The 16103-nt window shown below is 41.8% G+C and overlaps 1 protein-coding gene across 3 annotated transcripts in view; it reads left to right on the forward strand.

Annotated features, from left to right (window-relative positions):
• Positions 1-16103, forward strand: part of TCEANC2 (transcription elongation factor A N-terminal and central domain containing 2) — a 30279-nt gene that overhangs the window by 237 nt on the left and 13939 nt on the right. The window contains exons 1-3 of one of the 3 annotated variants that reach the window (XM_024571030.3): positions 37-225; positions 820-963; positions 8153-8294. In XM_024571030.3, coding sequence (XP_024426798.2) covers positions 862-963; positions 8153-8294 — 244 coding nt within the window. In that variant the 5' untranslated portion in view covers positions 37-225; positions 820-861. Of the gene's footprint in view, positions 1-36; positions 226-255; positions 687-819; positions 964-8152; positions 8295-16103 lie in introns of those variants that run through there. The other 2 variants (XM_053920052.2, XM_024571029.3) reach the window with 2 other exon arrangements.

A 16103-nucleotide genomic window follows, 5' to 3' on the forward strand; every position in this document is an offset into this window, starting at 1 on the left:
AGAGCTGGTCTGGGAGAACTACAGCCGCCCCGGGCGCGGCCTCATCCCCCTCCCTTCGCGGTGCATTCTGGGGACTGTGGTTTGCTGCGCTCTCTGCGAGCGGAGGGGTCCTCTTCGGCCAACTACCACTCTGGAAGGAGGCACCCGTTTAGTTCCAACAGGCTTGGAGGCCTCAGGAGGTGTTCTCTGGAGGGGGCCTAGCTGCTGCCAGGGCTGCTTTTCCTGGTGGGTTTGTTGCTAGTTCCCCTTTCTGGGCTCGTGAGTGCTGAGGGAAGAGGAAGATGGTTTTTACTTTTGCTTGGGGATCCGGAAGACTGTAGTCGCGGGTAGGGTCCTCTGATCACCAAGCAGTTCGTGGAGATGGTTGTTTGTTGTGAGGACCCTGTTGAGATCTGGAAGCGGTTGCTGATTGCTGCTTACCAGGGGAACCCTTGGGATTGCAGCTATGCTGGGGTGGTTGTTAAGAGAGATTCATTGGACCCAGTGGAACTTTAACCCTAACACAACCCAACCTAAGTTGGAAGAGGCTTGTCACTAGGATCAGTATTGGCCTGGGCCAGTTTGCAGTCCCAGCCACAGTATGCACTTCCGAAAGCTGGGCCCTCCCTAGCTGAAACCCATCATTGTACAAGTTTCAGTTCTTAGGAAGATGCTACTTTTTCAAAGAGACATCATCCTCTTTCAAGGTAAATTCCAAGCTATAGTCCTCACGGTTCAGGAATGCTTCCAGAGTGTATAGGACCCAATGGTGTCACTTTAGGGAGCACACGTCCCAGCAGTTTGGATGACGTTTTAGAATCTGCCCTCTTTCTTGAGCAGAACACACCGCAGGCACGTGAAGGTGGTTGGAGTCCCCTAGAAATGGATAAATTCGTCATTCGGACGCCTAGACCCCAGGGTAGTCCTCAGAAGAAAGATCCTGGAAGAAAGATTTACAAGCAGGCCACGATTGAATCTCTGAAGGTGAGAGGGGATCTGGGACTAAAGAAAACGTGATGGCAAGGTGGTGTGGAGAAGTTCTGTGGAAGACCTGTGAAGTATTTTTGCTACGCTTCCTCCCCGAGTGTTCCTGACCACTCCTAATTTGTTTCCCCATGCCCTGTACTGACTTCTATTGATCAAGTCCCGCGTTTCTCTTACACTCTTCTCATTACTTTGGCTTTTTAGTAGGTTTTGCCCCCTGTGTTATTCTTCTTGTGCAAAATTTTGTCCATTAGGAATGTTAAAGTACTGAGTGACTCTGTGTACCCTGTATACACTCAGTGAGGCTGGGTGATGATTGTGTACTGTCCCGTCTTTTTGGCTAGAACTGTATCACATGACCTCCATAGCTACAGCAGAGAGTGGGAAAGAGACTGTTTTAATGGACTCTTTGCAGCCGGAGTGTTTTAGCAAGAAAGAATCAAGGAATAGAGACAGGACAGACAACCAAGAATGAGTCCGTCAACATTGACGCCCAATTAATGGTAAAGCAATTGTTATTTTACTAAAACAAAAAAAACCAAAACCAAACCCTGCTTATGGTTAGTTCTCTTTGTCTTCTTGAACCTCTCCTCCTCCATATCTGACTTTCCTCTATAGGTTTCTCTTCCTCCACTAGATTTCTAACGTTTGTGCTCCCAAGAGCTTTGCTGTACGTTTTATGTATTTAGCCAGGGTGACCTTATTCATGTTAAGACTTCCCATGCTGATGACTACCTACTTGGACCTCCAGCCTAGATTTCTGAGGGTGAGAATGGAATTTGAGGCTAGACAAAATGTGCAGAGAATTGTGGCAGCAAGGTGGCATCCTGCACACTTGACTTACATACTCAGATGGACTCTTCTCCTAGATATGCCACAGGCTTACCAGGTCCAGGTACGAAAGGGCGTGTAAACAACAGCCCTGGGTTCTGGTCCTTGCTGTGCAGCTGGGTCATTTCCTCCTGTGGGATCTCAGCTTGTCCTCATTCATAAAATGTAGGGTCAAACAATGTCACTGTTTTTTAATGGAGTACTGTTATCATTTGGGGTAAAATAAGTCTTAATCGGTTGGAACTGTCCCGTGAGTTATAGGAAGTTTAACATCCCTGGCCCTCAGACACCTCCCGTGGTGCTAACCAAAAATACCTCAACTTTCCAAGCAGCCCTTGGTTGGTTGCTTGAGACCTACTGAACTCTAGATCATCTTTAAAATCGCTCCTTGTCTCGCAGTTCTGTGATTTCATGGAACACATTCAAGTTGTCAACTGTCTGTTTTTTCAGAATATTCACGGATAATTGTATACAGCAGTGATTCTCAGTGAGGGGTGGTGGTGGGTGGGATCGTGGTATCAGACTGTCTGGAAGAAAAAGAGGAGGGTAATAATTAAACTGTATGTATACTCACATGTAAACACCCGTATTCTACTTTACTTCTGCCTGTCCCTTCTCCCCTCTGTGTCTCTCCTTTGTGTCCCAGTTGAGAAACACTGTATGATGATGGGAATAAGTCATGTGCAGATTATGGAATCAGAATAAGCTAGGCGTATGGAATGACATTTCTGTTAAATACAATAGCTTTTCTTTCAAGCTTGTTCTTTATTCTCCTGTATTTACTTTGTATCCATATACCAAGTAACTAGGACTAGAAACAGAAACCATCCTTAACTCTTTTTTCTCTTGTATGCAGTTTTTCAACTGTGCTTCCTAAAAATCTTTCCTGTCCTTACATCTCCCACCATAAATTCAAAACTGTTACTAGTTCTTACGTGGAGCAGTGCCATGGTCTGTTAATTTTGCATTCCCTGTCGTTCTCCCCTCCACACATTAGCCAGAGAATTAAGTCTTAAAAAAATGAAAATCTACTCAAGTCATCTCCCTGCCTAATCCTTCAGTGGTTCCTCCTTACCTATCAATAAAGACATTTTTTTACGTGACACCCAAGGCCCTCCATGACCTGGCACCTGCCTGCCTCATCCCCTGCTGGCTCTTCATATGTACATTTCATCCAGTCTCAGCCACTCACAGTTTACCAAATATGTGCTCTTTCATACCTCTGTACCTTTGCATGTGCTTTCCTTTTGCTCAGAATGACTTTACGCCCTTGTCTTGGAAATGATATGGTATAGTTATTAAAAACACAGACTCTGGAGCCAAACTGTCTATGTTAAAATCCCAGCTCTGCCATTACTGCTGGTGTGATGTTGGACAAGTTACTTATTTTGTGTCCCCTGCAACACATTTTTCTGAATGACCAAATGAACCAAAACTCCAAAAGCCTTGGCATGGCGTGTGTTACCTTTTCTGCTCTGACCCGGTGAGCCTGTCATCTCATCCCTTCTAGCTTCCTATTCACAGGGATACTTCCCAGCCACACCCCATTTCTTGCTGTTTTCTGTATAAGCTGTTCTCTTTCATGCCTCCAGTGCTTTGAATATTGCTGGTCCCTTTTCCCAGAAAGCCTTTCTCTTTCTTTTCACAGAGTGGATTCCTACTCATTTGTCAACCCACTCAAATGCAACCTTCCCTGTGAATTCTAGATTATAAATTTCATGAGTACAGGGACCTTGGTTATTTTACTTACCTCTGTGTTCTTGGACCTATCGCAGTGCTTGACACACATATAAGTAGTCAGTAAATATTTGTTAAGTGGCTATTGCAAGGCTTTCCAGGTCCTTTGGGGGCATTCATCCTTCCCTCTTCAATACACTCTTAGCACTTGGCTCAACTACCTGTTAATAGCACTTACCTCACTATATTATGTTTATTGATTACCTGTAGTTCCCCAGTCTACTATGAACTCCTAAAGACTGGGACCACAGTGTCTTACTTTGTTCTAATTCTGCTCCAGTACCTAACACAGTGCCTACTAGATTTGTAAGTAAAAATTTACTGAGTAAATAAGAATCATCTTTATTTGGAGGTGCCCTTGCAGGATCTAGATATTAAACTATTCCATAAATATTACTATTATTTTTTAAAGATTTTACTTATTTATTTTTAGAGAGGGGGAAGGGAGGGAGAAAGAGAGGGCAAGAAGCATCTGTGAGAGAGAAGCATGCATCCAGGCCTCAGGCCCAAGCATGTGTACCCAGGCATGTGCTCTGACCTGGAATCAAACTGGGGTCCTTTCACCTTGTAGAGCAATACCCATCCAACTGAGCCACACCAATCAGGGCTCTATAAATATTATCGTGAAATAATTTTATGTCCAGCATTATGCCAGGTACTCTAGGGAACATAAGAGAAATTCAAGATCAAAGTATGAGCCCTCGTGGGACTTCCTATTAGAGGATCATAGCATAAGAAATTATTAAGTAATGATATGAAATCATATGTGATCCATTACACGTTTGTTTTTTGGGCAATAAACGTTAAGAGAGAAGAGAGCTCAGCGCCTGTTTTAGTGGTCAGAGCACCCTAAAGGGGATGGGAAGATTTGGCTAGATAGAGGGAAGTAGTGGCAGATAACCATTCAATAAGTGGTACTTGCTGTTCTCTTTCCTTTATGCACACATGTCTGCTTGCTCTCATGTGTACACAATGATAAATTACAACCAAGTTGACTTAAATGTGAGTTCTAGAGAGTTAGTTAGCTCTACTGTCTGCCAGATAACTTATTCCCACACACCAGCATCACATTTTGATGCCAAGAAATGTGCTGAATGTTCAAGCCTCTATTTCCTCATCAGTGACATCAGAAATAACATCTAACCTGCAGTGTTGTTATAAGGACTAAATAAATAAATGCATGTTGAAAGGGCTAAGCATTGTGCCTGGAATGTAGTAAAAACTAAGTTTCCTTTTTTTCATGTGCAGAAAAGAGAGGCTTGTGCAGGAAAACTAGAACTGAGACTCATGGTGATGATGGTAACAGTACTGACTACTACTACCATTTACTGAGCCCACTCCAGTGGGCCAGGCATTGTGCTCAGTGCTTTCCATACATTAACTCTTTAAATTCTAATAGCAGCTCTGTGAAATAGATGCTATCATCATTTGCATTTTACAGTTGAAGAATCTAAGGCACAGAGAGAGTAAGTAGTTTGCTCAATGTTGTGCAGCTATCAATGGCAGAGCTGGGATTTGAACTACATGATCTGATTCAACAGTCTGCTCCTTACACAATAAACTATTTTTAAAAAGTGGAGTTTCTGAATGCCATGTGGAGGAAGTGTAAAATTCTTAGAATATTAGGACCATTGTACTTCTGTTATCAGTATAGTACAAGTAATTTTGCCATAGCCTGATCACATTCAACGAAAGTGATACTCAGTAGAGCTCATGTAGTGAACGGTAAAGCTCATATTTGAATGGTAAAGGTTAATTTGGTTAATCTCTTCTTACTCCCTTAAGGGAAAGTGATTTCTTCTATTGGTTGCAATCGGAGATTTTATTTTATTAAAAGGTTCTAGAATACACTAATTCGTTTAGATCCAGCCCTTAAGAATGCTCTACAAACCTTTCCTTCCTTTGTAGGATTGACTAGCCCATATACGTCTCCTGCCCCCTCCAGTGGAATGGTGCCCATGTTATTGCTTATGAGAGAATCATTGTCCCTAATTGGTTTTGTCAAACTTGATATTTCAGCCAGCCATAACTATAAGACCGGATGTGTTCTGAAGAGCACCTCTTCTTTCTGGCAGTAACCATTCCACTACTCATTGTAGCTGCCCCATCGATATTTCATGTTCACGTCCCTTGTTCCTCTCTGTAATTCTGATACAAACTTGAAATATCTGTTTGGGGCCCATATTTGGACAGAAATAAGGAAACGTTCTTTAGTATGTATGGAATTCTTCAGCTCTGAAACTGACTGCTATATTTTTCTATTTCTGCCCTAGAATTTCAGATCTGAAAGCTACACTGTACTTAGTCCTTGAGGGTAAAAATGGCTTTGTTCAATTACACGTACTATGCACTGGGGATAGAGAGACAAAGGAATTGTTCCAGCCCTCAAGTCACGCATAGTCCAGTGGGGCAGACAGCCGTGTAGATAAGTAAATGCAGAGAGCAGAGATACAGTAATAGAAGTCTGTACAGAATACAAAGGGACCCAAAAAGGAGTACGGTTGGATGTGGTTGGAGAGAGGCAAGAATGGCTTCATAGAGGAGGTGATGCTTAAAGAGAATCTTAAAAACTAAATAGGCAAAGAAAGAACATCCGAGGCAGAGAGTGAAATACTGTGATTCTTTTAGGCAGCTTGAAATCCTTTGGTGTATCTGGAGCAAATGATCAGGCCTAAAAGGATGTTAGGAGCCAAGTCATGTAAGGCCTTTTATGCCATGCTAAAGAGCTTGGGCTTCTATAGTTCCCTATGCTAGGATGAACTGAGTAGAACCCTGAACCTCATTTTGACCACGTGGAAGTGCTGAATAAAAAGTCTCTTAATACAGAGCTGAACTCAAAAGCAAGAACGAGAAATCCTCAGGTACAAGGAAAAAAGAGGAAATGTAAACCCAGAACTGCAAGTAGGACCTGAAGTTGAATAGCTCTATTGAAACCAGATGTAATGCTTAAGGGGCTGGGGTTTTAGGGCCAGTGTGAGGATTGCGCGTAAGTCCTCAGGCTAATAACCCCCATTTGAAGCTGAGAGCCAAAACAGGGCTAACGTGTTCGAGAAAAATGAACTAGAGAAATTCCATCAGTCCAATGAAACAACATAAAGCTTGTAGTCTTCCCAGGGTTTCGGATGAAAGAAGGGTTCACTATAATGAAGTAGAACCCCACACTTACTACTGTGCATAGAGACATATATTTATATATTTACATTTATATATCTGTGTATATATAGTTTAAATTCACATTATCTATAACCCTGAGTATTCATTAGAATAGATTTTAAAGCTCTAAGACATTCGTATATAAAATACTATTAAAGTGGTTCATCTGGCTTTATATTATTAATGTGAATAAGTGAAGAAAATATATTGAGTGAAATAGCAAGTTGCAGAGTGATATGATGATATTTATACCTTATTCCTATTGAAAATAGCCCAGTGTGCTAAAACCTGATCAGCATAGTATCACAGCAGAAAGTAAGGCTTTTCCTGTCTCTACCTCTCCTGCTTGTCCAATCTTTGAACCTGGAAGAGTCAGAGATCAAAGCAAGGAAGCAGATGGGGGAGGAGGAGGAGCAAAGATGGGGAAGCGGAAGAGTCTGACGTCTCCTCCTCCCAGCACTCCTGCCATGCAGAGAGCAGACCCCAGCCAGGGGAGGCCATTGGACTTTTTTGTTGTTGCTTTTTATTGAACTATCACATGCATGTAGAAAAGTGGACAAACCATGAGTGTACACTTGACAGATTTTCACAAAGTGAACACACCTGTGTCACCAGTACCCACATCAAGAAGCGGAACATTGCCAGAACCCCAGAGCCCCCCTCCCATTCTCTAACTGGGTCCCTCCCCAGGGTAATAACTATCGAGGTAAGAATTTTTAGATTATAAAAACAACTTTATTATTTTGTGTCTGTTTACTATAGAAACTAGAAAAATTGCAACACAGAACAAAGAACTTTCCTATCCCTTCTCTCATATTCCTTAATTGTTAAAATTTTACACTTAATGGAAGTATAGTAGTTTCTTCTAGGAAATGGAGGGAGGGAATGAGTTTGGTGAAGGGTGTAAGGAAATTTAAACTTTGTAATGTTTTATGTATGAAAAATAGCAAAATGTTCACTTTTTTATTATAAATAGTGAATTAGTCTGCCTCTCTGTGTTTGAAGTTTTAAAAAATTCTTCAAACGAGACAGTTTGCATCATATCATCTAGGAAGCGGGAACTGTTGAAGTGTGCTTTTATTGTTGAAATAAATATGTCTTTAAGACTTTTCTGCTCCCTGTCCTTGTCTATGAATTAAAACACTTAAGTGAGCTATAGGGTTGATTCACCTCAGCATCGTTTTTCTTATCCTTATTGCTTCTCACTGCAAAGTGCCCAGTGGTGTCTGACATGGTAAGATTAAAACTTGCAGTTTTCCTAATAGATGCAACTCTTTTCCTGATTTGCAGTAAGCAGGACCCGCTTTTAAGCAATTACCCATCATTTGGGGCAATCACACACACTGTGGTGTAGTTCAGGTCATGATCAATAATTCAGATGTCAGTAGGAGCCCCATTAGCGCAGGTGAAGGCAGATGTCTTTCTAATGAAAATGTTCCATTTTCCAAATGACTGTTCTTTTTCCCAGAGAGTTGTGGTTATAGAAGACATAAAAAGATGGAAAACTGTGTTGGAGCTTCCTGATCAAACCAAAGAGAATCTAGTTGTAACCTTACGAGAATTAAAGAAGAAAATACCCTCCAGGGAAGTTTTAAAATCAACAAGGATAGGTATGTTCTTTCTGAATGTTATGCAAAGTGCTCATATTTTGTCTCCTTCCTTCTGCCTTTCCTCCCTCCCTCAACAATTAAGTTACGTGCTTTTCAAACTATACATGGTAAGAGACCATTGTTTTAAAAAGTTTCGATTGGTAGCACACCAGATTTTCATTATACAGGTCTGTACAGAAGGTACCCAGCTGTGTAATATGAAAAACAGACATTGAAGAAGATCCATGATACAAGAAACATTGTACACAGGACAATGATACCTCAGTCCTCTTCGAAGTAGGCACCTTGGAACCTCACACAGTTCTCCCAATCGCCATCAGCTGCCCTGTCGTATTTTCCTGAATCTCATCAACAGTCTGAAATCTCTTCCTTTCCAAAAGTGATTTTGTTTTGGGGAAAAGCCAGAAGTCACAGGGTACCAAATCTGGGCTGTAGCGGGGATGAGTCACCTGGGAGATTTGTTGTTTCACCAAAAAACTCTGCACGAGACAAGGTGCATGAGTGGGCATGTTGTCATGGTGCAGCTGCCAATCACCAGTTGCCATAGCTGCGGCCTTCTGAATCATCTGAATAGTTTGCACAGAGGAATGTTCAAGCTTAATGCAAAATTTGATGCAGATTCGCTGCTCTACCTGTTCAGTCATTTTGAATGCAACAGCCACACAGTACACATGCTCTCTCAGTGGTGTCTGCCGCCCCCACTGACTAGTACAGTGGAGTCTTCATTGTTCACACATGTGCATTCCAGTCCACTCTCCTTGGCTGCCAGGTTACATCGATGTCGCTCAAAATGTTCTCATTATACTAACAATGGCTGGACTTTCTCCAGACAGACCTCGTCATATATTTTTTTTTAAATTACCAGAAAAATAAAATTAAAATATACAAAATACAAGCCCCATTTTTAAAAATTTTCTTCAACAGGTGTAGAATTATTGTCAGATTGCTCTGAAAGTCTCTAAATACTTCAGTCTGTATGCTAACCTCATGAACTGGTGACTGGTAGTGGTCTTTGGATAGTAACGTTTTGAGTGTGCTTGATCCTGGGTGTGCAAAAGTAAGACATGGTTTGTGGTCTCAAGGAACTTAGGGCTTGGTGGAAAAATAAACATGTAGACAAATGTGAACGTTAAGAGATTACAGATTACGAATAAAAACGTAGAAAGAATGTCCTGAGTACCACGGTGACCTATACAAGGTGTATGCTGGCGTAAAGAACGGAGCAGTCACTTTCACCGGGGGAAATTCAGAAAAGGGTCCATAGAAGAGGGGACATTTCAGTTAAATCTTGAAAGAGGCTTGGCTCTTCTGTCTTGAGTAGAAATAACTTGCAAAGTGTGGCAAATAAAAACAAAATGATAGCATCCCTTGCTGCTACATCATTTGTTAAGCACTGGAGATATTTAAAAGGTAACTCAGGGACTACATTGAATTGCCATTTTAGAACAGTACACAACTGTGAATAATATGCAAGGGAGGGCCAACATGTGTTCTTCAAGCTGCTCCCAACTCCCTAGGGAGTCCAGGGTAGTCATGCGCAGCTGCTGTTCCTGCCCTCACACTAGTGCAGCCACTGCCTTCCCTGCCTCCCCTTGACCTCTTGTTCATGAGAAGCAGAGGAGAGATCAGCTTCATACTGGTGCTAACAGCTGGCAGGAGCTGTGTGAAATCCCCCAGAGACCCCCCTAGAGTCTTGAGAGTTGCACCCCTCTAATATAAACCAGAATCTGAGAAAATTAGATGCTTAAAGGACATAAAACCCTATCATCATAGCCAAGGAACTGCTCCCATCTGCTGGTGGATTTTCTCTTTATAGGTTGAGGCCACTAGAGGGCAGTAAGACCATTCGCATGAACCGATAAGGTATTTCCACCAGTAGAGGGTACTGGTGATTAGTATTTTATGACATGTATATATTTACATATATGTATCTGTTCGCATTTAGGCACACACCTCAGTTACTATGTATGATCAGATCTTAAATACCAACATAATAGGCTAGAATTATTCTACAAATACAGACCATGATAATTTTTTTTAAATTATTTCTGTTTGTTCTTTGAGTATGCTTTTAAGAATGGGTGTGTCTGATCAGCGATTTTAATTCAAGGATCATAATGAAACCACAAGGTGGCTTGACTTGGGAGGAGCTGGAAACCGTCTCACTTTTGAGTCTTGACCCTGCCTCAAGCTTCCCTAAACCTGAGGTTGCATGGAGTATAAGGGTTTCTTGATTTCTTTGTACTTAAGACAATTGCTAAGCCCAAGATTCATTGGGATCATTGCCTGAGCATGTTTACATTCTTCCACCTTTAGCCTCCTGCCTGTCCCTGTCCTGTGGGCTATAAGAGAGAAATATTTACTGAGGGCCTTCTTTGTGCTAGGAACTGCGCTGGCATAATAATGGAGGCAGACATTTTGCACACCTCTCTGAAGCCTGCAGTATAATGGAAGGACAGGTAATTTAACCAGACTTTGCCGGACAACGTGATGAACGCTCTGGTGATCCGGAGAAGTTAGCCTAAGGAGTATGTGCGTTGGGAGTAGAGGAGAAGGTGTTGAAGAATGTGTCGGGCAGGGGATACATTATGTGAGCTGTACACAGGGCTTGAGGTGGGAGAGAACAGAACGCATTGCAGAAACGAAAAGAAGTTTGATGTGTTTGACGTCAAGCTGGGGAGGCAGTCTGTACCAGATAGAGAAGGTTCTTTGTAAGCCATTCAAAACTTTTTGGTCTTAGCATGTGTATTAGTTATCTATCCCTGTATAAAAATTACCCCCAAATTTAGCAGCTTGCGCCCTGGCTGACATAGCTCAGTAGAGTGAGCACCAGCCTGAGAACTGAAAGGTCGCTGGTTCGATTCCTGGTCAGGCCACATGCCGGGGTTGCAGGATGGGTCCCCAGTTGGGGGCGTGTGAGAGTCAACCGATAGATGTTTCCCTCTTTTTCTCCCTCCCTCTCTGTCTCTCTAAAAATAAATAAACAAAATCTTTTTTAAAAATTGAGTAGCTTAAGTATTTTTATGTCACATAGTTTTTCTGAAAGTCAGGAATTTGAGAGCTGTTTATCTGGTGGTTTTGGCTCGTAGTCTCTTAGAGGTTCAGTCAAGCTGTTGGCTGTGGCTGTGGTCATCTGAAAGTTCGAACGGGGCTTAAGGATCTGCTCAGGATGGCTCACTCCCAGGATGGCTGGTAGGAGGCCTTAGTTCTTCAACACGTGGGCCTCTCCTTAGGGCAGCTCATGACATGGCAGCTGATGTTCTCCCGAACAGGTGGTCCCAGAGAAAACAACCAAGATGGAAGCTACAGTGTCTTTTATAACCTAACGTCAGAAGTGACATACCATTGCCTCTTTCATACTCTACTGGGCACACAGACCACCCCTGGTACGATTTGGGGGGCAACTACACACGTTATAAATACTAAGAGTTGAGGGTCATTGGGGGGGGTCTTGTAGAACAGCTCCCATAGTATGTATTTCTTTTTATTTAGCCAGGATTTATTATACTTCTTGGATGTGCAGGCTTATGCTCATTTGTAGAAATTTATAGCCATTATCCCTTCAAAAGTACCTCCCTTTCATTAGAGGTATGTTCAACCTTTTATTTTTTATATCCCTTAGCTTGTTGGTTATATATATATTTTTATCTTCTTGTCTCTTGTAGTGTTCTGGGCAGTTTCTTCAGATACAAATCTTCCAAGTCACCAATTCTCTTTTTAGCTGACTCTAATTTGCTCTTTAACCCATACATTGAGTTCTTTATCTTAAAAATTATTTTTTATTTCTATGCTTCATTTCTCCCTAAATCTGCCTCTTCTAAATGTTATTTGTACATTCTTATGATCATGCCTTTTATTTCTTTAAACATTTAATGTATAGTTCTTCTGTATTTCTCGTCTGACAGTTCTCATGTGTAGTCCTTGGAGGTTTAAATCTGTCTCCTGTTTCTGCTGACTCTAATGGTGCTCGCCTTCCCGTGTGTTTGTTGATTTTTAATTGTGAGACATTATTTTCTTTTAATCTATGGGAATTGAGTGGGACTAAATTGGAGAAGCTTCCCTCTAGAGGGGATTAGCTTCTTTTCTTTGTTTTTTTTCTACCAATAGTGAAGGGTCACCTCTGACCTGGAACACTTCAGCACACTTCTCAAGGATCCCAGGTCAGTGTGAGAGTCCCAGGATTAGCTGTCCCTCTTCACCACTGACCGAACAGTAAGTACTTCAGCAGTGTGGCTATTTACATCAGCCCTTAGTTTAGCCCCACCCCTCCCTGAGCCTAACCCTTTAGCCTCTGTTTATATTATTTATTTATTTATTTATAGAGAGAGGGAGGGAAACATCAATGTGTGGTTACCTCTTGCACGTCCCCCAGGACCTGGCCAGCAACCCAGGCATGTGCCCTGACTGTTTATCAAACCAGCAACCCTTTGGTTTGCAGGCCTGCCCTCGGTCCACTGAGCCCCACCGGCCAGGGCTCTGCTTATGTTTTTGAAAGAGGGAATGAGGTTTGTTTTTTTTTTAATCTAGAATCTAGTTTTACTACAGTGAAAAGATAGTTTTAGTCCATGATAAACCCTGAGACCCTAAAGGTAGTCAGTAATTATTATTGGAGGATTTTGAATGGAAGAGTGACATTCACATTAGCATTTTAGAAAAACATCATCTGGCTGCCATGTGGGGAAAGTATTGGAGAAAAGCAAACCTAGAAGCAGAAAGCCCAGTGGGGAAGCTACTAGAACATCTGGTTGAGAAATCCAGGTAGCCTGGATGGGATAGTAGTCATGGGGATGGAGAAGTATAGTTGGAATCAAGAGACATAAATGGAATAAAATCCCGAAGAACCTAGAGAGAGATTGGATGTTGGGAATGAAGATGAAGGAGTGAAGGCTGAAGCCTAGATTTCTGTTATGGCCAAGCAGGTGTATGGGAGTACCACTCATTAAGATCGGGAACAGCAGGTCTGGAGGTGGGGAAATCAATAAATTCAGTTTTAGACTTACTGTGTTTGACATACCATGGGATACCCGAGAGGAAATGTCCTAGAGAATATTGGATGTGCAAGGCTAAAGCTAAGGAGAGACACTAAGTGTATACTTGGGAGTCACCGTCAACATACAGTTAGAAATTGAGGCAATGGAAATAGGCGAGCTTGCCCAGGAAGAGTATTTAAGAAAAGCATAGCCCAGGCTGGGTAACTCGGTTGGTTGGAGCACCAAAAGTTGCGTGTTCGATCTCTAGTCAGGGTACATAACTAGGTTGCGGGTTCTGTCCCTGGTTAGGGCACATACAGGAGGCAACCAGTCTGTTTCTCTCCCACATCAATGTGTCTCTGTTTCCCTCAAGTCAATAGATATATCCTTGGGTGAGGATTTTAAAAAGTTTTTTAAACAAAGAAAAGCATAAAGCTAAACCCAAAATCCCAAAGAACACCGATATTTAGGAGACTTGTCGGAGGAGATGAGGAGGTGTGACAAGGGAAACAGGAGGGAACGCTGTCTTCAAACGGGAAGGAATATTTCTAGGTCAGTGGCATTCGTTCTCAAAGAGTCAAATATGTTAAGTCTAAAAATTACACATTAGATTTTACAAGTTAAGATCCTAAATGATTTTGGTAAGGTCAGGGGCAGGGTTGGGGGCAGAAGATTGAGGAATGAGAAGATGCTAAGGAAATGAAGCTGTGAAAATAATTACTAAGAGAGATAGTAATATCAGAAAGGGAATGTGGGGTTGAAGAAAGTTGTCATTTTAAAATAGGAGAGCTTCTAACCTGTTGACGACAGATTTGTAGAAAGACCTTATCAGGCAGAATGCACTGAACTTAGTAAGGATTGGCTGTGAAGATGAGGAGGCCAAGATGCCTCTCTCTTTTGCTGCCACTCTTACCCTCTTCGCTGGTTCTTTCTGCCTTCAGACAGACGCAAATCTTGCCCTTTAATTGTCTTTGCTATCTCTTACAGACACTTTGTTTTTCTTCCCCTTATAGCCAGATTCCTTTAAAAATGATTAATAATCACAACTCCCATTTCTGTACCTCCCATTCCTTCATTGAATGCTTTCCATGCTGGCTCCTCCCACAATCACTATTATTCTCTCCCAGGATATAAGTGATTTCATTCCATCCAAGTCCAATAGTTTTGTCTTATTTCTCATCTTCTAGAACCATGAATTTGAGACCATTGATTAATCTTTTTGCTGTCAACATAAATGACACTGAACTTGTTGCCAGTTCGTTTTTTTTAATGTTTATTTCTTTCATAGCCCTTACCTAAGTTTGTAATTACTTATTTAATTATTTACTTCTGTATTTTTTATTTACTAAACAGTAACGCTAGGCCAGCAGGACCGTGTGACACATGTTAGTGTGGCATTTCGAGCATTAGTGTGGCATATAGGCGGAGCTCCGGATGTATTATTCATCGAATGAATGAAAATGATGAGCTCAAATCAGGTGACTCTTTTCTCCATGACTCTTTGTAGCTTTTAATGTTCCTGTTTCTTGTCTTTCCCTGTTTCTTCAGTCCCTGCTCTCTGTTTCCTAATGGGGAGCTTTTCCCTAAAACTCTGACCTCAGTCTTGCTGCCGCTTTAAAGTATTTCAGCAGAGAGCCTGTCCACTCTGAAGCTTAACTTCGGCCTTAATTCAGATAGCTCTTGGATATGTATCTCCCGCCCTGATTCGATTTTGAATCTTAGATTTTAGAAATGCTGTTCCAATTTATATTCCTACCATTTTCTTAAAATCTTACTAAGTAATAGATTAAAATAGGTTGTTTTCACTTGCTGCAGAGAATGAATTGTTTTTTATGTGTTTATTGGCACTTTGTCCTTTCTTTTTATGAATTGTTTATGTTCTTTGTCCATTTACTATTTAGATCTTATCATTTTTGCTGTTTCTGCACTTTGTGAATGTCAGTTTCATAACATTTAACTCCATGTAGCTACCTACATTTATAAAGGAGGAAACAGAGAGTGTTCCCTTTGCCCCAGAGAGATGAAGTGACTTACCCAGGGCCACATAGTGAGTTAGCACCAGAGGTATGATGAGCACCCAGGTCTCTTGGGACAGTGCTCTTTCTTGGTTAGCAGCAGACTGCCGTTGTGCCCCGGACCCTCGCCATATGTGCCTTTATATTATTGGACCATCTCAATGGGTTCTGCCATCTGCTCAAACTCACCTCTTTCAAACAGAATTTAGTGGCCTTTCTTGTGTACCTCAAATGCAAGTTTTCTCCTAGTATTCCCACTTTAGACATGCCCCTAGCATTTTGCTCTGACTGGAACTCTCCAGGTAGAAATGTCCAGCTGTTAGTTGGAGATGTGGGACTGAAGCTCACATGAGAGATTTAAATTCAAAATACATATTTGGAAGTCATTTGCTTAAAATCACCTAAATGGATGAATTCTCTGGGTAAAAGAAAAGATTAAAGGGCTAAGGGGTGGAACTTGGAAGATTCATGGCGGGGAAGTGGGAGGTGGAAGAGGTGCCGGTAAAAAGGCAGAGGGAGTATCATTAGAGAGAGAAGAAGAGAGCCAGGACTTCTGTATTGGGACATGAGGGCCAAGGAGGAGAGTGTTTTAAGAGGCGAGGGAAATGACTGGCCTCCCTGTTCTCACGTGGTCTGGGAAGTTGAGGGCCAGCTGGGCGAAAGCCTTTGGACCTGGCACTTAACGGGGTCTCTGTGAATGGATACCTTTATTTTATTTTATTATTTTTTAACAATTTTTTATTTTCTTAAAGATTTTATTTATTTATTCTTTGAGAAAGGGGAAGGGAGAGAGAGAGGGAGAGAAACATCAATCAGTTGCCTCC

The sequence above is a fragment of the Desmodus rotundus genome, chromosome 3 (genome assembly GCF_022682495.2).
Source record: "Desmodus rotundus isolate HL8 chromosome 3, HLdesRot8A.1, whole genome shotgun sequence".
In the NCBI taxonomy this organism is placed as follows: domain Eukaryota; kingdom Metazoa; phylum Chordata; class Mammalia; order Chiroptera; family Phyllostomidae; genus Desmodus; species Desmodus rotundus.